General features: G+C 38.4%; 1 protein-coding gene across 8 annotated transcripts in view; it reads left to right on the top strand.

Annotated features, from left to right (window-relative positions):
* Positions 1 to 24,871, top strand: part of ODAD2 (outer dynein arm docking complex subunit 2) — a 194,785-nt gene that overhangs the window by 30,622 nt on the left and 139,292 nt on the right. For 7 of the 8 annotated variants that reach the window (XM_050804486.1, XM_050804488.1, XM_050804489.1 and 4 more), the window contains 3 exons: positions 3,408 to 3,555; positions 21,482 to 21,628; positions 22,016 to 22,225. In XM_050804486.1, coding sequence (XP_050660443.1) covers positions 3,408 to 3,555; positions 21,482 to 21,628; positions 22,016 to 22,225 — 505 coding nt within the window. The remainder of the gene's footprint in view (positions 1 to 3,407; positions 3,556 to 21,481; positions 21,629 to 22,015; positions 22,226 to 24,871) is intronic. The other variant, XM_050804494.1, reaches the window with a different exon arrangement.

Here is a 24,871-nt window from a genome sequence, read left to right as displayed (position 1 = left end):
GCCACTTCCTGGAATTATCACCAGAAATACCCTTCTTCCAAAATCTTAACCTAGACTGAATCCATTTGTTCATTCACTTATTCATACCTGCTTTAATTGATTAATTCTTCTAGCAAATGTTTATTGAGTGCCTTCCTTGCGCTAGGGGAGACAGTATGAAAGACAGAAATGGTCCTTGCCTTCACGGAACTTACTAAGACAATACAAGAAAACACAGAAATAAAAATTTTCTGATGGTGACCAAAGTGGACAAGGTACTGAGCTACAAAATAATGGGAACTTACATAATTACTCATAGACCACAGATTTGATTCTGTTCTTGCTGAAGATCAAGGTAAAGACAAAAACCCAACCAGTTACTTAATTTATATGGGCCCTAAGATGAAAACAGATCAGATTTTCAAAAACAAAACCACAGCTTTTCCTTGGAGTTTAAGAAAGATACTGAAAGACAGCGTTCTTCAATAGCATGCCCTCGATACCTGGCAGCCAACAGGCCCTCCATGCACGTTTGTTGAATGAATATGCATGATAATACAGAACTATCTAACACGTATTTCACACTCTCTCTGTGCCAGGCATTGTTATAAGCTTTTTACATACTAATTGCTATTATCATCCCCAATTTGCAGGTGAGGAAACCGAGGCACAAGTAAGTTAAATGACTACCCCAGCTCCTCTAGGAACCAAGATGAACAGCTCCCATTACAACTCTTTGTTTTAGCACAGCCACTTCACTAACCATGGAGTTTTGTTCAAATTATTATTATTATTATTATTATTATTACAGAGTCTTGCTCTGTCATCCAGGCTGGAGTGCAGTAGCATGATCTTGCCTCACTGCAACCACTGCCTCCCGGGTTCAAGTGATTCTCCTACCTCAGCCTCCCGAGTAACTGGACAAGAGGCGCATGCCACCACACCCAGCTAATTTTTGTATTTTTTAGTAGAGACAGGGTTTCACCGTGTTGGCTAGGCTGGTCTCAAACTCCCGACCTCAAGCAATCCACTCACCTCGGCCTCCCGAAGTGCTGGGATTACAGGCGTGAGCCACCACGCCCGGCCCAAATTATTTTTAACTTGTTATCTCTATAATGAGAGTAATGACAACCTCATAGATTGTTGAGAGAATTCAAATGAGACATTTAACCTACGGTCTGTTGTCCTGAACTCTCGTGGCCAAATGCGTGGGGTTTTGAAAAACTCACTTTAAAAAAGGGTGATGAAATTTATATAACGTATATTATGATAACCTCTATTGGAGTGTGAACCAATACCCTATAATCAAAAGCATGAGCATTTCTGTAGTGAAACATGAATATTCACACTGGTGACATGAATAAAGACCATAAATAGTCTAGTATCAGTTCATCTAAGGCCTTAGCAACAAGTTAAGTCCAGTGGGGGGAAAATAGTTTTCAGAGCTTTTTGGATTTCAGAGTTAGAGGAAAAGTATTGTGGACTTGTGTGATCTATAATGGTCATTCACTTTGTGACTTTGATATTTAAGGACACCTTAATATGTGATTGGCAAGAGTCATATTTTAAGTAATTTTGGATCCTTCAAAATGAATGATTTTTTTTCTCCTCTTAATTTCTCTGACGTTTCCTTGCTTGTAGAATGGGAAGAATAGAGCCCGCTTTGCAAGGTGGTTGTGAAGTTTAGAAACAATGAATATAAAGTGCCTGGGACAGGCTGAGTGCAGTGGCTCATGCCTATAATCCTAGCAGTTTGGGAGGCTGAGACGGGAGGATCACGAGGTCAAGAGTTCGAGACCAGCCTGGCTAACATGGTGAAAACCCTGTCACTACTAAAAATACAAAAATTAGCCAGATGTGGTGGCACGTGCCTGTAAGCCCAGCTACTCAGGAGGCTGAGGCAGGAGAATGACTTGAACCTGGGAGGCAGAGGTTGCAGTGAGCCAAGATCGCACCACTGCACTCCAGCCTGGGTAACAGAGCGAGATCCTGTTTCAAAAAAATAAAAGTACCTAGGACAAAATAGACAAAACTGGTGGCTGCTGTTGGTATTATTTAATATTAAAATTAAGTAGAAGATTTAAAGGTTTGCTTCTGTCCTGTGAGATGAGGAATGTGTGGGAAACAATATCAGGATAAACATCCAGGGTTCACCACCTCTCCACGTGTGAGTGAGGGATGCAGTTCCTGAGAAATCATTGTGGGTTTGGTGACCCAATGGCAGTAATCTGTCATCCGGCGGTGGGAGGTGGAGACAAGCTGGTGTGATGAGTGTGCATGTGCACGAGGGACCTCTGCAGGGACATGGGCTTATATTGGATTCCAGAAGGCTCTTGTAATACTGTTGTCCATGCATCCAACCACAGAATGTGGTGTACTTCTGTGGAACTCAACACTTTGCATGGTGATGCCTCTCCGAGTTGGTGGTTGACTCTTCGGTCCTGAACCTGATTATGTTCATGTCATTACTGTTCTTTGGCACCTTTTGCCCTTGCAAGTACTTCAGTGTAGATATTACGGAGGGCTGTGCTGAATACTGACTCTCCTTGGTAACAGAGACTCTTTCACTTTAGGGCCTTGCGGCGCTGCCCAGTTGAACTTACTGGAATAAAAGAAATAGTCACTATCTGAGCTGTCCAGTGTGCTCACCACAAGGCATGTGGGCCATTGAGCACTTGAAATGTGGCTAGTGTGACTGGAGAACTGGATTTTTAATTTTCTTTAATTTTAGTTAAATAAATAAGTTCAAATATCTGTAAATATAGATGACCACATGCAATGAGTGGCAGTCTTATTGAAAAGCACAGCCTTAGGACATTCACTGAATACCCTTGTTTATTTCTCCTATTTTCTTTATTATGATTATTGCACCCAGAGCAATTGCACCTGCAATAGAGACAGGTTTATTCATTGCACGCAGTTCCTTCTTATTTTTATTTTTATTTTTTTTTTGAGACAAGGTCTCGCTCTGTCTCCCAGGCTGGAGTGCAGTGGTGTGATAATGTAATAATGGTTTACTGCAGCTCAAACTCCTGGGCTCAAGTGATCCTCCTGCGTCAAGCCTCCTGAGTAGCTGGGATTACAGGCACGCACCACCATGTCTGGCTAATTAAGGTTGTTTTTTGTTGTTGTTTTTTTTTGTTTTTTTTTGTTTTTGTTTTTGTTTTTAGAGACAGAGTCTTGCTATGTTGTCCAGGCTGGTGTTGAACTCTTGGCCTCAAGTAATCCTCCCACCTCAGCCTCCCAAAGCACTGGGATTATAGGCATGAGCCACTGAACCTGACCTCATGTAGATCTTAATAGAGATTTACTAGAACTCAGAAGGTGTTGGTATCTGATCCATTGCTTGTGCCTGTGTTGCCAAAATATGATTATAACCATCTCCACACTGTAGCTTACATGTATATGTATGTTGTTATTGTTCTTAGAAAGAGTGCTGAAAAGATAGAGGAAATTATTAGTGATAGCTCCTCAGAAAGTGAGGAAGATGAAGAGCCACCTGACCATCGTCAGGAAGCAAGTGCAGATTTGCCATCAGAATACTGGCAAATTCAGAAGCTGGTGAAATATTTAAAGGTAAGAAAGGCCTATGGTAGTATATTTGCAACATTCATTTAAAATACTTTCCCAAAGATGTATATGCTGCTTCCAAGTTTACTTTATGTTTCTTTCAAATAAGAGTAGTAAACATTCCTGTTGTTTTATCTAAGTTTGTGCAGGGCAAGGTCTTATTACCCTGAGGATGCAAGATTCATTCTCATGGAGCAACCAGGCTGCCTGGTACCAGCCCTCTCTCCTGGCTGGGCAGTGGGCATGGTAAACAGCTGACACTGTGACTTGCTGCCATTTGATGATTTGTAGTATGGTGTGGAAGAAACAACACAGATTTTTAAAGCTGGACTTTGGTTAAACTCCAGGCTGTTTCACTTACTAGCAACGTAGCTGTTGAAACGTTACAGTTTTGAGCCCTAATTTTCTCAACCCATGGAATAAAATTAATATACCTGTACTACAGGACTATTATAAAGTGTTGAATAAAACACACTTGAAACATAGCATGGTTTCTGAGACATTGTGGGTGCTTATAGTGTGGGTTGGTCCATTTTCATTTCTCTCAAGTCAGATAGCACGTATGAGAACATTTTACATAATAATTGGCCCACATCATATATTTAAGTATTTGAATTTGCAGGAGGGCAAGGGGAATGACTCACCAAAACCCAGATTAATATTCATTTCTGACGTCAGATAGCAAGTATTGATGATTTCTAGGCCTTGTGTAAAGCCGACGTCCAGAAGTATTTGTGAAAAAGCATTTGACTCAACTCATGTTTTCTTTCTGCTTTTTCATGTCTTTGGTCAAATCAACCAAGGGCATTTGCCAATGGCTTTGCTTGATTTAATCATTGTACAATGTAAACATTTATCAAAATACCACATTGTACCCCACAAAAATATACAATTATTTTTTGTCAATTAAAAATAAATAATATTTTGGCCAGGTGCAGTGACTCACACCTGTAATCCCAGCTTGGGAGGCCGAGGAGAGTGGATCATCTGAGGTCAGGAGTTCGAGACCAGCCTGGCCAACATGGTGAAACCCTGTCTCTACTAAAAATACAAAAAAAATTAGCCTGGTGTGATGGCGCACGCCTGTAATCCCAGCTACTGGGGATGCTGAGGCAGGAGAATCGCTTGAACCCAGGAGGCAGAGGTTGCAGTGAGCCGAGTTCATGCCATTGTACTCCAGCCTGGGCAATAAGAGTAAAACTCCGTCTCAAAATAATAATAATAATAATAAAATAAATAAATAAATAATATTTTCATATTTCAAAAAGGACATGACCTTATACAAAACAAGCCCTAATGCTCAACTTGGAGATCCTTTTGGCAGGCTCCTAATGATTTGACCATCAATGCAAAATGAAAATTATTTTTTTTAGTCTGGACTAATTGTCATGAAACAAACCTCTAGACTATTGGACAGAACAGTTAATATTTTGTGAGTTTTAAAATTTCATTTTAAGCACAATACTTTATAAATAGTAAATATTTTTATGGCATCTGTCAATTTTTAAAATGGTTTTTATTGGCATTTATTTTCGGTTAATATTTCCCTCATTTATGTTTTGTATTATGAAATTTCTATATCAGGTGCACATTGTTTTTACATGTTGTTGCAGTATATAATTATGTCATATATTATGGCTCATAATAATAAATCATGCATTTATTACATAAGGTTTTTTTACAGAAAACCTCTGAAACTTTTAGCATAACTCTACCACCAAAAATGATTCAATGTTTATTATGATAGAAATGATTCAGTATTATTATAGGCATTCATTATTATTGAAAGATATGTAATGAAATGTTAGGAAAAATACAGAATAATATAATTTTGGGAACTCATGAAAATTTCTAGGAATTTTGATTGCATATTCCTGAATCTTGAAGATTAACCTGTCGGGAATTTGGAAACACCAGCATGGATAACAAGCTAGATTCAGGCCACATGCTCCTGCACTCCCCTTTGGCAGGAGTATTTGTGCACAAACCACATAGTTCAACACGGCGGTCCAGCCTGGCGTGCGTGGCAACCATGTCCAGCTTTGGAACATTTAGGACACGCTTGCAACAGTGCCTCTGCATCTTTACTGAACCACAGGGCCTCCTGTGATTGCCTCTCCTAGACTCTCAAAACGCATGTCATCTAGGGGGAAAAAAAAAGAACTGGCAGTGGAGAACTTTGCCAACACAACTCTCTCTGAGGTGGGCAGCTCTAGACAGGGCCATTGGGGCTTAGACTTCCTGACTTTTCCCTCCCCTTCCCCTTCCCCTTCCCCTTCCCCTTCCCTTCCCTTCCCCTTTCCCTTTCCTTCTTCCTCCCCTCCTCCCTTTCCCTGTCTTCCTCTCCCCTCCCCTGTCTTCCCCTCCCCTCCTCTCCCCTCTCCTCTTTCCTTTTCTTTTTCCCAGGGTGCTCTTGAACTCCTGGCCTCAAGCAATCTTCCCGCCTTGGCCTCCCAAAGTGCTGGGATTACAGGCATGAGCCTCTACGCCCATCCAAGACATAGCCTTTCAGAATATGAATTAAGAGAGTCTTGAGTTTTTCCCAAGAGTCCTGGTCCATTATCTTTATTTCATTAGCAAAAGGAAACAAGAGTCAAAATGGCAGAAACAAAAGATGGATCAGGAAGCAGAATACTAGAGTAATTAGAAGCATGATCTTTGACGCTGGAAAGACTAGTTGAGTTGAAATTCTGCCGCTTACTCAATGGCCTTGGGTGACTTGAGTAACCCCTCTAAGCTTCAGTTTCCTCATTGGTGAAGATGGAAAAATAAAAGTTCTTATATTAGGATTATTAAGAATGTTAAATGAAATATAACACATGTAAAGTGCTTAGCACAAAGTACTTAGTAACTGTTGGCAATGATAATCATTTCTATTGCTTATTATTACTGTAGAAAATGTGTGGCATGGAGGCTTAACTGACTTGTGCAGGTGGCCTTCAACTTTTACTTTCAGTTCTCTAGCAACCAATAAAAGGAGGGAAATAGAGTGAGTTAGTACAGGGAGGGAAAGTCTCTCAGCATCTTAAAATAAAAACAAACCAGTTGCCAGCGAGTATAACTGATCCTGGTGCTAAGAGCAGAAAGAATTTTCTCCCTTAGGATTTAATGGGGCAGGCATGGAGTGAGAGAGTGAACAGCCTCAATAATATCCTCCCAGTGAACATGGCAAAGAGAGTTTCTCACAATAGCCTAATTACTGGATAACTGTCTTGAGTTTTTCAACTATTTAGGATAAGTCCATGTAGCATTAGGCCAAAAAGAGATGCACTATTTCTGTCCCAGTACAGCTAAAGAAAACGTTTATTGATGAAGTGCTACTTAAATTTGCACAAGTTATTCATTAATAAATCATGTGCAAATGTGATACTCTTGGCCAGACAGTAAATTGCCTGGAATTCTTATAGTTCCCACAGGTAAATATTCTTCACATAGCCAATAAAAGGAAAAGCATATCTATAAATGATTTCAAGGTTTTTGACACAGATAAATATTTTATATGGAGACACAAAATGATATTAAAAGTCTATGAAATGCAAAATTGAATGTCTCTAGGTAATCTCAAAATAAATACACCTGACATTTTAATTTATGAAATTATGGCTTAAATGTAGATTTAAGCTAGCAGAGAAATGTTCATGTTGACCTGACTTTCTATTTACCATTTTCCAAGTAGAGTAATGTCTGTGATTGTTGGAAAAAAAAAAAAGATTTAATGAGCTCATTAATACCCAAAGAGGTCAATGAACTATAGCTTATTCTTCGTCCAGAGCTATGAGCTCATATCTTGGCACATAAATAGAGTTTGTATTTCATTATTTGGTTTGACATATGTTAATTTCAACCTACAAGTTTTATATATGTATATATTCTTTTCATCTGGAATTTTTGAACACAATTTAATTTTTAAATTAATGAATGTATCACATTTTTACTCACCAACCTTCCAGCTTTTCTCCCCCGTAGCTGATGATGCTGTACCCTAATTCTAAAGGAAGCAATGAACCCCCTTTTCAACTACCTTACTGATAAGCACTTATGTTCTATCTTCTGCTATCCTGATGGTTCAGGTTGTCTGCCTTAGTACCTACTTCTTGAGTAGAGAGACCACATCAAATTTATTGCTGTATCTTGCATGGCATCTTGCCAATGGGCACAAACTCGCCTCCCCACCTCTGCCCTGATGATGCGAAGGGGAGAGGACGAGGTTTCTTAGTGGCAGGGCTTTGCTGTTTTCACTCTCAGCCCCCTGAAAGCAGTTCTTCCTGCCTCTGAGCCTGTCCTTCCTTCTGCTGCTGACTTCTTTCCCACTTTTCTTGCATCCCTCTCTCTTCCTGTTACTGCCGTCTTTCTTGTAGACATACTAGTTGATTGCTGTATTTGCTGACTTTATATGGATATTATTTTCTTCCCTGGCCAAAATTGTTTTAAAATCTTGCAAGGAAAATGTCTTGCTTTTGATCAACTTGAGCGATTAAAGGAGATGGTTTGTTAACATCTCTATGCTCCATACTAAATCTATGAGTCTCTCTAAAACTTCAGTGAAATCGTGCTCATTTCTAAATAAGGTATGTGGAGAGCCCCTTTGTGGAATAGGAGAAGGGATGTAGGATATTTTCCTTGTTTGGAAATGTGGAAATTAATATTAGTTACAAGTACCATATGTTATAAATTCATGCAAATGGGTATTCTTCAGTAGAGTGGGGTAAAATATTGAAAGGTCCTAATTATAAGTAGATTTGCATTTTATACATATTATAATGAAAAAGAATTTCTGGACCCAAGGTCAAAAACATGTTGAAATCCATGTCAATGTGGATTAAAGGTGGCGTGGGTATGGTATTTAACACTATAGGATCAGTAAATCCAAGAAAACATTGAGAAGACTAGAATAATGCTGAGAACGTGGTTGGTTGGTCGGCTTTTGGTAGTTTAGAGGCATATCAGAGGCTGGGCCTAGAACTATGCTTTCTTTCCTTTGAAGATATTTCCTAGAGCTGTCACTAGAGGGTAAGATGCCTGTATTATCCAGGCACCAGCTCTAGGTTCAACAAGGGTTATATTGGCAAGCACAGTTGGATATCTGCCCATACTTTGAAGTGCTTCATTCAGCCGGTGTTATTCCTGAGTTCTTGCTGCAATGATGGATGCCTCTAGGGCTCATTCCCAGGGCCATTTCTCCATGTGTACCTCCTCCCTGTGGGAAGCCAGCTTCTGCACCTGGGATTTTTATTAGAGTCCAGGTGGGAGAGTGGGGAAAAGGATGATGAAAGCATTGATTTGGAAAGATGAATCCAGCAGCAGGTGATATGCCAAGTGAATCTGATGGGAAGGGACGAGAAGACAGTGACAACGGGGTTACATTGGTAGAAAGGATGGGCATTACCACACATTCATCCTCTCCCCTGACCCACAACAGATTGGTGAGGGGTCGCCTAATTTGTTCGTTCTATATCATCAAATTCATCAAACACTGGCATTGATTTCACCTTTCTCATGAGCCAGATTGCTTGCCATGCTTCTGCTCTGAAACCACAAATTGAGAATTTTCAGGCCATGAAAAGTGAAGCGGCCTGGTGGATCCCAGCTTAGCAGCGGTCAATACTGTATTCCAGAGTGACATCTAAAAGACATTCACATCAGAAATGCCACTGGGCTGCCAGCTTCAGAAGGGACTCCCCAGAGCTCTCTCCCTGGAAGGTTTTGGGTTTCTTCTCTGGAGGTGGATTCTTGGCAAGGACATTTTTCAGACTTGAAAACTTTTGTTAAAGACTGCATTTGTGAGGCTCAGTTCCTTAATGATTTTACATAAATGATCTTACATAAACTGATTAAACACACACACACACACAGACACACACACACACTCTTTAATTGGTTAAAGAGTTCTTTCGAGTGGTAATTGGAAGTTGTATGAGTTTTTGTTGTAGGAATTTGATGTGCTTTGCAATCAATTACAGTTAATTAAATTCCTTTCCCATTACTTGAGTTTTGGGTATGGAGTGGCAGGTAGTTTGATCCTTGTTTCATTGGTGGAAAAGCTGAGAAATTCTTTGCTCCGGGCCACACAGAAGGCAGCTGCGGGCTGGGACGGAGTCCAGGCTTCTATCTTTATTGCCCATTGCCTGGTGGTTCTGTTCCACTGTCAAGAAATTCAGGACCCAGGAGGCCTGCAGAACTTGCTGTTGTACCTTCCTGTCTTTTCGCTTGTTTGGATTTCTTCATTCAAGTAAGAGTCAACAGGGAGCCCTTCCCGTAAAGGAACTCAGTATTCACGTTTGGAAGGCCATGTTAGACTGTGCTCTTTTGCTAAGTTTTTACTTAAAAAAAGTGGAAAAGAATGTGATGACGCAGAGCTATTCTTGTTAAAAAAAGTATTTCGAAAATGGAAAACAATGGTCACTGTTCATCCACTCAAATCAACTCCAGTAGTTAGAAAGACAAATGAGTGCCATGTTCCTGAGGAACATTCTTTAAGTTAGTACGTGTGTTGCTACATTGATGTGGGTTGACTTTCTTAAAAAAGTCAGTGACAAACGAATAGGACAACTTTTGTGACTATTTTTTTTTAAATTGCCTGTTTGAAATCATAACATATTTAAATTCCATCAGCTAAAAAAAGTCTACTCAGAATCTGCATTTATGCTTTCATAAATATTGTAGTATAAGAAGTGAATGCATTTAAAGTATTTGGATTACTGGTAATGTGTGTTACTTGTGTGCTTATATTGCTCACAAAAGAATTTGTCGTCTTTTATTTTTGTTATAAAGGAGATTGTGGAAGAAATGGAGAGATTCCTCTCCGTCTTTCCCAAAGGGAAATCTGTATTTACATTTTTGAGCTTTAAACTTTCCTTGCCTCTTGGCAGTCATAAATAAATACGTGTGGAGAAAAAGCAGAGTAAAGACAATTAGATCAGTATGATAATACAATGCTACTGACTCCTAACAGTTTATATGACCACTAGCTAGCTCTATGCTACCACATCAACTTACCGACTGAAAAATGACAATATTAAAAATCTCAGGGGAGTTCCCTTAAGCTTTAACTCATTCATTCATTCATTCATTCATTCATTCATTCATTCACTCATGTGTTTATTCATGAATGTTTGCTATGAGCCAGCACAGCTAGGGCATGATGATATGATACACATACCCATCTAGTTATTTATAAGAGTTTTGATTGGAATGAACTGGGATATCTAAGGCAGTTTTATATAGTAGAACTTTTCAGGGAATTTCTTGCCCCATGTATTTGCAGCAACACTTACTTTTGTTCCTTAAAATATGCTTTTCCCCTAAAATACATTTGAGAAAGCTAAGTAGATTGGAGAAGAGTAGTAGTACTGGCTAGTTCCCAGTTTCTATAATGTGCTAGGCTGCTTTGCTTTCTGTTTCAAAAACACACATTCACGGCCTGTTACAGAGTCTGCATGCTGAAGAATTTCTAAATATATGAGTTAAGGAGTGAATAAGAGGCATAAGATTTGGTATGAATGATTTTTCATTTTACATCTTTATATGGATCTATTGTCATCATTATTTAAAATTGCATAGTAGCAGGAAAAATACTGAATCTCATGTCCCTTTTTGGTCCATTGGCCTTTGAGATTTCTGTTGGAGGGCTGTGGTTTTCCCCGGCTCTTGCTCCCTGGGTGGGTGTGGCTGTCTGGTGTGGTTGCTGATGTTTCTGTGACACAGGGCATAGCAGAAGAACGTGGTATTCTTCCCCTGTTTCCCTTACTCCCTTCTGTGTTTAAAATCTTTAAATATCATACAAATAGCACACTCATATATGCTCAATGTGAAACTTCAAACCATGCAAAGTGAAAGCTCCCTTCTAGATGTTTCTTTGTTTATATACATATTTATATACATAAATGAAATCCTATTCTTATTCTACATTTTACTTTTTGTATTTAATATTGTGTCTTAGTGATCTTTCATATTTGCCTCACTCCTTTTAATTACTACATAGTATTTCATTAAACGTGTATATCATTAAGTTATTGAATAATTGCCTTATTGATAACATTTAAGTTGTCACTCAAATCAGTTTTTGTTACTACAAACAATACTACAGCTAATATTTTTACATATTCTTTGGATATATACATTATTTCTATAGGATGGATTCTTTGAAATGGAATTGCTTGGGTCAAAGAGAATGCACATTTACATTTTTGATAGCACTAATAGGGAGTTCTATACACATGCCAAGATATTTATAAGATTTTTGATTGGAATGAACTGTGGTAGCTAAGGCAGTTTCATGTAATTGTTCACTGGGTATAAAATTTCATTTATGAAAGATGAATAAGTTCTGGATATCTGCTGTACAGCATAGTACCTATAGTTAACAATATATATTGTGCACTGACAACATTTAAGAAGTAAATCTCATATGAAGTGTTCTTACCACAAGAAAGGCAGAGACAAAGAACATGTTTTCAGCTGATGGATACATTTATTACTTTCATTGTAGTAATGATTTCACAGGTGTTGGATGTATATGTATATATCTAAACTCATCAAATAGTATACATTAAAGATGTGCAGTTTTTTATATCAATTATATGTCAATAAAGCTGTTTAAAACAAAGAGAAAAATAATATATGCACACTACAATTTGAGACGACTTCCATTAAAAAATTTTCAATTGAAAGAGAAATAATGAAGAGTAATAAACAAAACAAACTTAGTTTATGTAAAAAAAAGTTTCATAGCTCCTTACAGAAAGCAACTATCAATTTACACTCTACCAGTAACATACCAATAGTTTTCAACCTTGAACCTTCAACCTCAGAGTGAAATTAGCCAGGGCTGTTAAATGAAGGAGCAAATAAACAAAAGACCTTGATGCCCAGGTACCATTTTTGGAAGTTTTGATTGAATTGGTTCAAGCTGGAGTCTAGGCATTGATAGACTTTTGAATCTCCCCGTGGTAATGAAACTGTTCATCTACAATGAGAACATATGGACGCAGGGAGGGGAACAACAAACACCGGGGCCTGTCAGGGAAGGTGGCCAAGGGGACGGGGGAGCATTAGGACAAACAGCTAATGCATGTGGGGCTGAAAATCTAGGTGATGGGTTGATAGGTGCAGCAAACCACATGGCACATGTTTACCTATGTAACAAACCTGCACGTTCTGCACATGTATCCTGGAACTTAAAGTAAAAAAAAAAAATTAAAAATTAAAAAAAGTTGTTAATACAGGATTGGAATTCATTGTTGTAAATTCTCATCGATGTGTAGTCTTTTTGTTATTTTTTATTTTGGACAATTCTCATGGGGCAAAATGTACTTTGTTTGAATTTTCATATTTCTAGTTACTAGTGAGGTTAACAATTTTTTTATATGTCAAATAGCCATTGTATTATGTCCTTTGCCTATTTTTCTGTGTGGTGGTTTGTCTTTTTAAGTCTTGATGATGCAGATTAATCCTTTGGCTGTTATACTAATTGCAGATATTTATTTTCTCTTAGTGTGTCAGATGTCTTTTCTTATTTTTTATTTATTTACTTTTTTGAGATGGTCTCACTCTGTTGCTCAGGCTGGAGTGCAGTGGCACGATCTTGGCTCACTGCAACCTCTGCCTCCCCAGTTCAACCAATTCTCCTGTCTCAGCCTCCCAAGTAGCTGGGACTACAGGAGCATGCCACTACACCTGGCTAATTTTGGTATTTTTAGTAGAGATGAGGTTTCACCATATTGGTCAGGCTGGTCTCGAACTCTTCACCTCAGATGATCCACCTGCCTTGGCCTCCCAAAGTGCTGAGATTACAGATGTGAGCCACTGCGCCCAGCTGGATGTCTTTTTGTCTACTCTTTTGTACATTAATAAGTGTCTTCTATTTCTTCATGGCTTATAGGTTTTGTTTCTTAGGAACTAGGAAGGTTTTTTTTCTGAAGCCATTCCAAGAGGACAAAAATACTTTCTAGTTCCCTCTGTTAGTTTTATAGCTTTTTTTTAAGTTCAAATTATTAATCCTGGAATTCACTTTATGTATAATAGAAGGTAAGCATCTAACTTCACTTCTTTTTCTCTAGAGGGGCAGTCAACTGTATCAATACAGATTATTGGCCTATCTGCTCTTCCCTCCAATAATCTGGGATACCACCTTCATCAAATTCTGCAGTCTCACATGTGAGAGTTTATTTCTGGATCTTTCTCTGCGTTAACTTATTTGGATGTTCCCATGCTAGTTACATGCTGTTTTAATTACTACAGCTTTGGTATATTTTGATATTGGGTAGACCAGATAGGTACCTTAACATTTTTAAAACTTATTTTTTTTGATTTTTCATTCTAGATCATTTTAGAATGAGTTGAAAATCATGTTAACAAAACCCCAGAATTCTGTGGGCATTTTGGTTGATTTACATGAATTTACAAATTATTTTTGGATTAACTGCAATTTAAATAATGTTGAATTATCCTGTTCAGGCACATGGTATGACCATTCATCCATTTAATCTTTTACATAATTTAGTAATACTTAATAGCTTTTTTTCATGTGTATCTAAAACATTTCCTATGAGATTTAGTCATAGATATTTTTATTATTATTTTGCTAATCTCAACATGGGAACTTTTTTCAAGTTAAACATTTTGATTTGTTATCGTTAGTGTATAAATACCACTTTAAAGTGCTGCTCTTGTATCCAGTCACTTTATTGAACTATTTTTATTAATTATCATAATTATTCAGCTCATTCTTCTGAATCTTTTTAGTAAGATAATTATATTTGCTATAAATTTTTCTGCATTGCAATGACTACAGCATTCCAATAACTGTCAATTCCTGTAAATGTTCCATGGCAAATTAAAAAGAATGCATATGTGTCAGGCATGGTGGTGCATGCCTGTAGTACTAGCTACTTGGGAGGCTAAAGCAGGAGGATCTCCTGAACTTGGGAGATGGAGGTTGCAGTGAGCCAATATCACACCATTGCACTCCAACCTGCATGACAGAGAAGACTCTGTCTGAAAATAAATAAATAAATACAATTAAAAGAATTTATGTAGCCTCCTTGCATTGTTCCTTACCCATTCCTGATAAAACATTCATAGCAGCTTGTAATACAACAACCTGAGTCTAATTTATTTAAGGATATTTGTATATTTTTCTTCTGGAAACAGTATTTTCTCTTTCTCCTCGGGGTTCTGTTGAGTCTTAGGTTTTGGAGTGCTAAGTCATCAGTATAAAATAGACTTGCAAATAAACGGAAGAAAAGCAGTGTATTTTTCTGCTTTGACTCACATGGTTGTCTACCACTACTCACTGTGAGCACCCACCTTGTACCATTTCTGATTCCGGGAGAAGAAGAGTATCTCTAAGCCAACCTTCATGCTGGGCACCAGGTCCTCTGTGATCGTTAATGAGCAGTTACTGGCAGGGGTTCACTTTTCTTGCTCTGAGTGGCATGTTTGAGGGAAAAAATGCTGAGAATGTTCAAAGCCAGCTGCATGGCCATGTGATAATTGTGCCGCCTCTCCAAGTCTCACCGGCTGCTTCTTGATTGCAGATGGAGAAGCCGTGTGGGGTAGGGACAGAAGAAGAGGCCTCTGGTCCTGATCATTCTCTGCCTGCCTTCCTGTCTCACTGTGGTCATGTGGGACTCTGATAATAACTTCCAATGATGACCCTGCAAGCGTGTTGCCCAACAGAGTTGGAGTTTCATCTCTACTTATAGCGTCCTTTCCTGAACCAAGTTGATAAAAATCTTTCAAAAGTTTCTTTATGATTCGGGATGAGTCACCCTCCCCTCCTATTCCAAGTTATCTTCTATTCTCTGGATCACTGCAGTAACCTGACTGCATCCGTCCACGCTTGCCCCCTCCAACCAATGGCCTCTGCAGCCAGAGTGATCTTTTTTTTTTTTTTTTTAATTTATTTATTATTATTATACTTTAAGTTGTAGGGTACATGTGCATAACGTGCAGGTTTGTTACATATGTATACTTGTGCCATGTTGCTGTGCTGTACCCATCAACTCGTCATTTACTTCAGGTATAACTCCCAATGCAATCCCTCCCCCCTCCCCCCTCCCCATGATAGGCCCCGGTGTGTGATGTTCCCCTTCCTGAGTCCAATTGATCTCATTGTTCAGTTCCCACCTATGAGTGAGAACATGCGGTGTTTGGTTTTCTGTTCTTGTGATAGTTTGCTAAGAATGATGGATTCCAGCTGCATCCATGTCCCTACAAAGGACACAAACTCATCCTTTTTTATGGCTGCATAGTATTCCATGGTGTATATGTGCCACATTTTCTTAATCCAATCTGTCACTGATGGACATTTGGGTTGATTCCAAGTCTTTGCTATTGTGAATAGTGCTGCAATAAACATACGTGTGCATGTGTCTTTATAGCAGCATAATTTATAATCCTTTGGGTATATACCCAGTAATGGGATGGCTGGGTCATATGGTACATCTAGTTCTAGATCCTTGAGGAATCGCCATACTGTTTTCCATAATGGTTGAACCAGTTTACAATCCCACCAACAGTGTAAAAGTGTTCCTATTTCTCCACATCCTCTCCAGCACCTGTTGTTTCCTGACTTTTTAATGATTGCCATTCTAACTGGTGTGAGATGGTATCTCATTGTGGTTTTGATTTGCATTTCTCTGATGGCCAGTGATGATGAGCATTTTTTCATGTGTCTGTTGGCTGTATGAATGTCTTCTTTTGAGAAATGTCTGTTCATGTCCTTTGCCCACTTTTTGATGGGGTTGTTTGTTTTTTTCTTGTAAATTTGTTTGAGTTCTTTGTAGGTTCTGGATATTAGCCCTTTGTCAGATGAGTAGATTGGAAAAATTTTCTCCCATTCTGTAGGTTGCCTGTTCACTCTGATGGTAGTTTCTTTTGCTGTGCAGAAGCTCTTTAGTTTAATGAGATCCCATTTGTCAATTTTGGCTTTTGCTGCCGTTGCTTTTGGTGTTTTAGACATGAAGTCTTTGCCCATGCCTATGTCCTGAATGGTACTACCTAGGTTTTCCTCTAGGATTTTTATGGTATTAGGTCTAATATTTAAGTCTCTAATCCATCTTGAATTAATTTTCGTATAAGGAGTAAGGAAAGGATCCAGTTTCAGCCTTCTACTTATGGCTAGCCAATTTTCCCAGCACCATTTATTAAATAGGGAATCCTTTCCCCATTTCTTGTTTCTCCCAGGTTTGTCAAAGATCAGATGGCTGTAGATGTGTGGTATTATTTCTGAGGACTCTGTTCTGTTCCATTGGTCTATATCTCTGTTTTGGTACCAGTACCATGCTGTTTTGGTTACTGTAGCCTTGTAGTATAGTTTGAACACCAGTAACAGACAAACAGAGAGCCAAATCAGGAATGAACTTCCATTCACAATTGCTTCAAAGAGAATCAAATACCTAGGAATCCAACTTACAAGGGATGTAAAGGACCTCTTCAAGGAGAACTACAAACCACTGCTCAGTGAAATCAAAGAGGACACAAACAAATGGAAGAACATACCATGCTCATGGATAGGAAGAATCAATATCGTGAAAATGGCCATACTGCCCAAGGTAATTTATACATTCAATGCCATCCCCATCAAGCTACCAATGAGTTTCTTCACAGAATTGGAAAAAACTGCTTTAAAGTTCATATGGAACCAAAAAAGAGCCCGCATCTCCAAGACAATCCTAAGTCAAAAGAACAAAGCTGGAGGCATCACGCTACCTGACTTCAAACTATACTACAGAGTGATCTTTTATAAATGGCATCATTGTAAATTACATTGGCCAATCTCGAAATAAAGATGAAAATTCTCAGCCCAGACTCTGGGCTCAGCAGCCCAGCTGGTTTTCAGCTCATCTTGCACCACGCTCCCACCCTGGGCTCTGGCCTTCTTCAGGTTCTAAACATGCCATGCTCTACTCCCCCAGGTTTTTGCATATACCGTCTGCTCTGACTGGTGGACATTTCATCACATCCCCCTCCTTCTCTGCCTGGGAAATCACCTATTTTCTGTCCAGATCTCAGCTCAGATGTTCTTTCCTGGTGGGTGATGCTCCAAGTTAGGTCAAAGTTCCCTGTGATGTGCGTCCACAGCTCCATGCCCCTGTCCCGTGTAGCAGTTCTCAGATTTATAGTTTCTGTTTATTTGGGTGAGCTTAAAAAAGTTAAAAAACTTTCTTCTCCACTACATTATAAGCTTCATGAAGGCAAGGGCAGTGTCTGTTTTTGTAAGCTGGTGTATCTCTAGTGCCGACCATCCAGCATGGCAAATAGGAAGCATGCAACACATTTGTTGAATGAAATAACACAAAAGTGATTTGAGGCAGCTCACTTCCTGTTTTACTCTTGAATACATTGTTCATTTCAACTTAGCAAATGTTTATTTCTTCCTTATCAACGGTAAGGGAGGGGCATTGCTGTGTATACCAAACGGGGTAATACTTGCTTATTTCAAATATTTTATTTGAAGTAATAAAGCAAAATCATAGTTGAAGAAATTATCTTTAATTCGTCTTATCTTTCAAAAAGAAATTTTAAGAAAAGGGAAAGACAGCGACTTTCACTCAATCTCTGCACGTTTAAAACCTAATGGTAACAATGAACAAATGCCTCCTGGTCATCAGAAGGAATGTCAATTGCAAAAAAAAAAAAAAAAAAAAAAAAAATCCAAAGGCCAACAGAGCCTGGAGATGTTTGAAAAGCAACGGGGCAGGAAGACAACTAGCAAAAGAATTGCATTAATTTAAGAAGTGGAAACACTTATTGGAAGCATTTTTCGAAGCCCTTCAGAAGCTAGTAAAATCATATTTTTCTGTATTTTCTCCAGCTCTTAAAACCTCAGAAATGCAAATGCGTGATAAAATGTGAAAATAAGTATTGGTAAATAATTATGTTCTCAGGGGAGATTTAATTGAAAAAGGAGGGTATTTGCATGGCTTCTTCTCAGTTCAATATTTATGGCATCTGAACAAAGTGGAACAAACATTCAAAAATCCTTTGACATAGCTGGTATTTAAAGAATAGCAATTGGCTAACATTTGTGGCTCTGTATGTTGAATATTTTGGCTTCTGTTCTCTGGTATTCATTCTGAAAGATTTATAATCCTTTTGGGAGTGTGGTCAGTGACAAGAGTAGAACTAAATCCTGAAATGTGGAAAAACTAACTTTCCCTAATATAAAACTGTTCTAAAAAAATCCCTCAAGCCTATGAATATGTTTCCAGATTTTCAGAAAAAAAGCTGATGATTTACAGAATTTTTTTTCTATAAGGATCTAACTTCTTGATGATAACTGTAAATTGTCAGTCTTTTGCATTCCAAATTAGCCTAGAGATAATTCAGAAAGCTATAAACTCTTACCTTTGGGACATCTGCTGCAATTAAATGGCCTTTAAGAATTTATGTCATTGGTTATAGTAAAAGTAATGAAATAAAGCTCAAAAGATGGGGAAATTGTCTAGAAGAGAAAAATTAAGACAACTTGAAATAGGAAACAAAGATTGTGCTGAGTGTATAAGCCTGAAAATTGCTACCAAAGAAAACATTATAATGCAAGAATAGCAGTCAAGCAAGTCCTCAGCACGCGCGATTAAGAGTGTCAGGACAGGACAATCTTCTTCAACGAGTGGACCTGGGGTGGGAGGAGGCTCTTGGCTTAACCAAGGCATGACACACTGTTCCATGTCTTCTTGCACTTTCTAGTCATGCTTAAGTCTGAAGCCTCTGCTTAAAGAACTCTCTTGCTGCAGTACTTGGTTTGGATTTCCAAACCCTTAATATAGGAACCCTGCTCTGCTCCTTCAGACACTCCTGGGGAGGTTTCTGGCTCCTTTTAACCATTTAAATTCAGAAAGAAAAAAAAGAGCCTTATTCAAATGAATTGTTTTTCTTATTTTCTTTGTTCTTTCTTTTTGTGCTGATTTAATTTCCTTTAATTAATTATGGTTAGCATGTAGATTCTCCTTTATTATCATTATTTTTAAAAATTTATTTTTAGAGACAGAGTCTCACTCTGTTGCCCAGGCTCGAGTGGTGTGATCATGGATCACTGCAGCCTCCAACTCCCAGGCTCAAGCGATCCTTCTACCACAGCCTTCTGAGTAGCTGAGATTACAGGTGCATGCCTCCACACTCAGACTAGCTTCTTCTTTATGGCTTATAAAATATCTGCTTTTTGTTTTTTTAAAAGAGGAAATGGAAGTACTGGCTTATGGGAGCCACGTGCACCCAAATATGGGAGTTTATGAACCTGACAGTTATAAAGAGAGGATTTTAAAATTTCATTATTTTAAAACCAACTGTATGAAAATTGGTGGTATTGGTGGCGGTAACTTTTCTCCTTGATGGGAAGCAGAAAAGACACTAAAAGCTGTAAGAACATGACTTATTTTACGTGTAAATAGTAAAATTTAGGCTCTTGTCATTCTGAACTTAATCGTGAATGTACAGGACAGCCTGGTGCATCCATTGGGAGCATTCACGTGGGGAATGGATATTGTCAGTGACATCTTCACGGGACAGTTGTTGAGGACATTTCTAGAGGGATGGAAGAAATTTTCTTAAAAGGAGTAAGAAGAAAGGCTGACATCTAAATCTTTCTATCTTCACTTGGGATCCTCTAGTAATCCCATTTCGGTTTCTTATTTTAAAAGCCTTGTGTTGAATTCACAAGAGGGTTTGCATATGTGTACAAGTGTGATATGAAGGAGGAGGCATGTGGGAAGCTTGTATGTAATTTCCATTTTCTGTGCTAACCCTATTATATATAAGACATGGTATGAAGAGATGAAGATAAATTGGCTAAGAGGTACAAAGTACAGTGAGATAGTACAACTAAGTTCAAGTTCCCTATTATAGTACAGTAAAGAAATTATAGTTAAGAATAACTTATTATTATGTACTTCAAAACAGCTAGAAGGGAGAAATTGTAAAGTTGCCATCATAAAAAAAAGATAGGTGTTTAAGGTGATAAATATCTCAATTATCCTGATTTGATCACTATACATTTTATACATGCATCAGAATATCACATGTACCCCCAAAATATGTACAACTATTAAATATAAATTTTAAAAGATTAAAAATTAACATTTTCTGTTGAATTCACAAGAAGATTTGCACATGCACAGGCTCGTACTATGGAGGAGGGAGTTTGGCAGCTGGCATGTAACTTCTATGATCTGTGCTAAGCCTATTATGTATTATCTATTTATATATAGAAATATATGTTTTTATGTTTATGTTTTTTATATTTATATATTATGTGCAATATATTTAAAATTTTAAATTTCTATATAAACATAATGTACAATGTTTTATATATTTTAAAATGTATTTTAAAATTATACAATAGATAATGGGTAGTAGATAATGAATAAATTTATAAAATACATTATGTTTACCTTATCTATTACATATATATGATCAGTTTGTATACATAATTATATATAAACAAGTAGATAATGGAAATATAATGCTTACTAAATGGAAATAAACATAATTTAAAGTGTCTTCCCTTAAAACATTGGTACTATGTTTCAAGCAGGGATCAAAGGCTTGTCTATTACCAGCACCTTTTACAAAAATGAACAGCCTTCTTGGCTTTTGTGTGTGATGAGCTACTTCAGTGCTGATGCCAGAACTCTTATCAACCAGCTGATAAGAGTCAAGGCTGGCCCCATGACTCTCTTTAATAGGTGATACTGCCTGATGTTACAGCTGTTTAAAGGAGACAGCCCGCCTTTAAATATTGACTCTTAATTGGAACAATGTTTTATGATGCTCTGTACAGCTTTTCCAAGCTTCAGCTCTACCCGATTCATTTAACAAATTCTAGCCCACTCAGAGACACGTTTTCTAGTTCATGGATTCGTAACTACTTAGTGCATTTCTATGGGAACGTGGTGTTACTTAACCTTTCTCTGGCATTGCATCTTTATAGGGAGGAAATCAGACAGCTACAGTGATTGCGTTGTGTTCAATGAGGGATTTCAACTTAGCTCAAGAAACCTGCCAGTTGGCCATCAGAGATGTTGGAGGCCTGGAAGTGCTGATAAATTTGCTTGAAACCGACGAAGTCAAATGTAAGGTGAGTGGCTCTGTCACCTTGGATGCAGAGTCTTCTTTCCACCTTCCTGCAGCTCTCTTCTTAGCTCTAGGTTTCTGCCATTCCTCGCTGCCTAGTTCTTGTCTTTATTTGCTGTTATTGCTGATGACCTGCTAATTCTGTTCACTGCACTTTCTCTTTTCTCTGCTTTTCTTCTTTCTTTTGCTCTTCTCCATTCCTCTCTCATGCTTCCTGAATGAGGATTGTTTACTTAAATGAAAGATAATATGCCGGATGTGTGTAACCTCTGGGAATGGAAACTATTTCTTAAAAAACTTAACTGGGGAAGGATTTTAGGTAGACTCGGAATTTTTAAAAACATAGCACGGGTTACATATTCACCACTCATCATTTTTTTTTCTCATGCAGATTGGTTCATTAAAAATACTGAAGGAAATCAGTGATAATCCTCAAATCAGACGTAATATTGTTGACCTTGGGGGCTTACCAATTATGGTGAATACACTTGATTCTCCACACAAGAGTCTGAAATGTTTGGCAGCCGAAACTATTGCGAATGTTGCCAAGTTTAAAAGAGCACGGCGGGTGGTAAGGCAGCACGGGGGTATCACCAAACTGGTGAGTAGCCCTGACGTCATCATCATCACTGAGTGCCAGCCGCCACCACACACAGCTCCTTGCTGTCCTTTCTGGCCACGCTGAACATTCCATAGCCACAAGAGTGTGTTCTGGGAGCCTTCTGTCTGTATCACTTGTCCTTAAGAATTATTTTTGCATATTTATATTAGTGAGTGTCCAAAACAAAAACATCTTCAAACTCATTTTTCAAATAAATAGGAAAGTTTTAAAGCAGATGTAACTCTTTGGTACAAGTCACCACCTATGGTACATTGGTAGGAATGCATCCATGTATAGATGTAGGGGAGCTAAGAGATAGTGAGACCTGCTGCTCGGTGGAAAGCTGAAAACTTTAAAACGTCAAAAACTTTACAACTTAAAAGCTGTTGATAACTATGATGCAATTTTTTTTTTTTCTTGACAGTCTCACTTCTGTGGCTCAGGCTGGAGAGCAGTGGCGCAATCTTGGCTCACTGCAACCTCAGCCTCCCAAGTTCAAGCAATTCTCTTGCCTCAGCCTCCCAAGTAGCTGGAATTACAGCCACCTGCCACCATGCCTGACTAATTTTTGTATTTTTAGTAGAGATAGATCACCTCAAGTGATCCACCTGCCTTGGCTTCTCAAAGTGCTGGGATTACAGGCATGAGCCACCATGCCTGGCCTACGATGCCACTTTTTAAAGATCTACCCACCATTATAGAAAGTAAATCCACTAGAAATAAACACACAAAATTGCTCTCAGGAGAAAGCATGACTGATTTTTCTTCCTATTTTTCTGCATTTGCCAATTTGCCTTTTATGTGTAAGTCTTACTGGTGGCCCATGGCCTCTGATGTGACCTTACTGGCAGAACTGTCTTCCAAGGAGACAGTCAGAGCTGCAGGCTCTTGTTCATCTCATTGTTAGAAGACTGAGAGCTGAAAACAACCTGGGTGTTTAGCAGTATGTGCTCGGTAAAATGGTCTGCAGTGTGTCCATGAGAAACGTCTGTAGAGACAGCTATCACTATTGTGTGTTGAAAGCTTATTTATTTATTATTATTTTGAGATGGATGGAGTCTCACTCTATCACCCAGGCTGGCATGCAGTGGCACGGTCTTGGCTCACTGCAACCTCCGCCTCTGGGGTTCAAGCAATTTTCCTCTCTCAGCCCCTGAGTAGCTGAGACGATAGGTGCATGCCACCAAGCCCGGCCAATTTTTTTATTTTTAGTAGAGACGAGGTTTCACTATATTGGTCAGGCTGGTCTTGAACTCCTGAGCTCAGGCAATCTGCCTGCCTTGGCCTCCCAAAGTGCTGGAATTACAGGCGTGAGCCATCACACCCAGCCTGAAAGTATATTTAATAGCAAGGAATAAAATGTATAATATTTAATATTGTATAAAATCGTGACAGGATTAAAAACTGTTGTTATCTGTGATCCCAATTTTTAAAGATGTACCCACCAGTGTAGAAAAAAAAACCCCACTGGAAATAAACACACAAATTGCTCACAGGAGTTTTCTCTGAATCGATGACTGATTTTTCTGCCTGCTTTTCTACATTTGCCAATTTGTCTTCTTTGTCTAAGTCTTGCTTTTATAATCAGAAAAAATGATTTTCTCAATAGCTGGCATCAAAAGAAAAATACCAGAATCCTGCTTACCACCTTTGCCATCATTAGGAAAGATCTTTAAAAAGTCAACATGTTTTCACCTTCTTAGTAAGGATCAGTAGATCTTGTGTCTCACCCAGAGCTGTTATCTTACTGTATTGTTTCCACTTCCGCACTTTAAGTGACAGGCCTTATTCATCCTAGTGTCTTTCACAGCACTTAGCCCAGTACCTTACCCATATAAAGGGTTAATATATACCCGTTGGGCAAATATGAATTTTAATGTAAATAGGTACACTGAAAAATGTGTTCAGAAATTTTCCAAAAGACATTCTGTGTTTTCACTTGTCATCTGTAAAGCACTATACGTGTATTTGTTTCAAAAATAAGATAGACTTATGGTTGGGTAGATGGATGAATAGATGGTGAAATAGGTAATAAAACGAATGTGGCAGAATGTTAATTAGAGACTCCAGGTGGTGGATGTAGGGAGGTTTGTGTGCAATCATTGTACAGTTCTTTAAGCTTTTCTGTTCGAAAATGTTCATTAAAATGGTACAGAAAATGTAATTATTACTATGATTATCATTATTCTGCCTAAATAATGAAACAATTTGGTAGGTTGATGTGACTGTCTACTGACACTACTCCCATTAAATTATAAGAATGGATAATGTAATATAAAATATGTTTTATGCATCACATTCAGGAGCCTAGTACAGTAAGTCTTCATTCAATATCAACAGGTTCTCAAAAATTGTGACTTTAAGCAAAACAAGATGTAACAAAACCAGTTTTCCTAATAGATTAACTGATATAAACAAGAAATAAGGTCCTACGTCATTTTTCTGGTCACAAAAATATCACCAGACTTCTAAATGAAGACCCCAAAACTTCCAACATTAAAAATTGAAGGCTGGGCGCGGTGGCTCACGCCTGTAATCCCAGCATTTTGGGAGGCTGAGGCGGGTGGATCACGAGGTCAGGAGATCGAGACCATCCTGGCTAACACAGTGAAACCCTGTCTCTACTAAAAATACAAAAAATTAGCT

This window comes from Macaca thibetana, chromosome 9, assembly GCF_024542745.1.
Source record: "Macaca thibetana thibetana isolate TM-01 chromosome 9, ASM2454274v1, whole genome shotgun sequence".
Classification (NCBI taxonomy): Eukaryota; Metazoa; Chordata; class Mammalia; order Primates; family Cercopithecidae; genus Macaca; species Macaca thibetana.
Note: the sequence above shows the minus strand (reverse complement) of the source record. Positions and strands in the feature narration are given on the sequence as shown.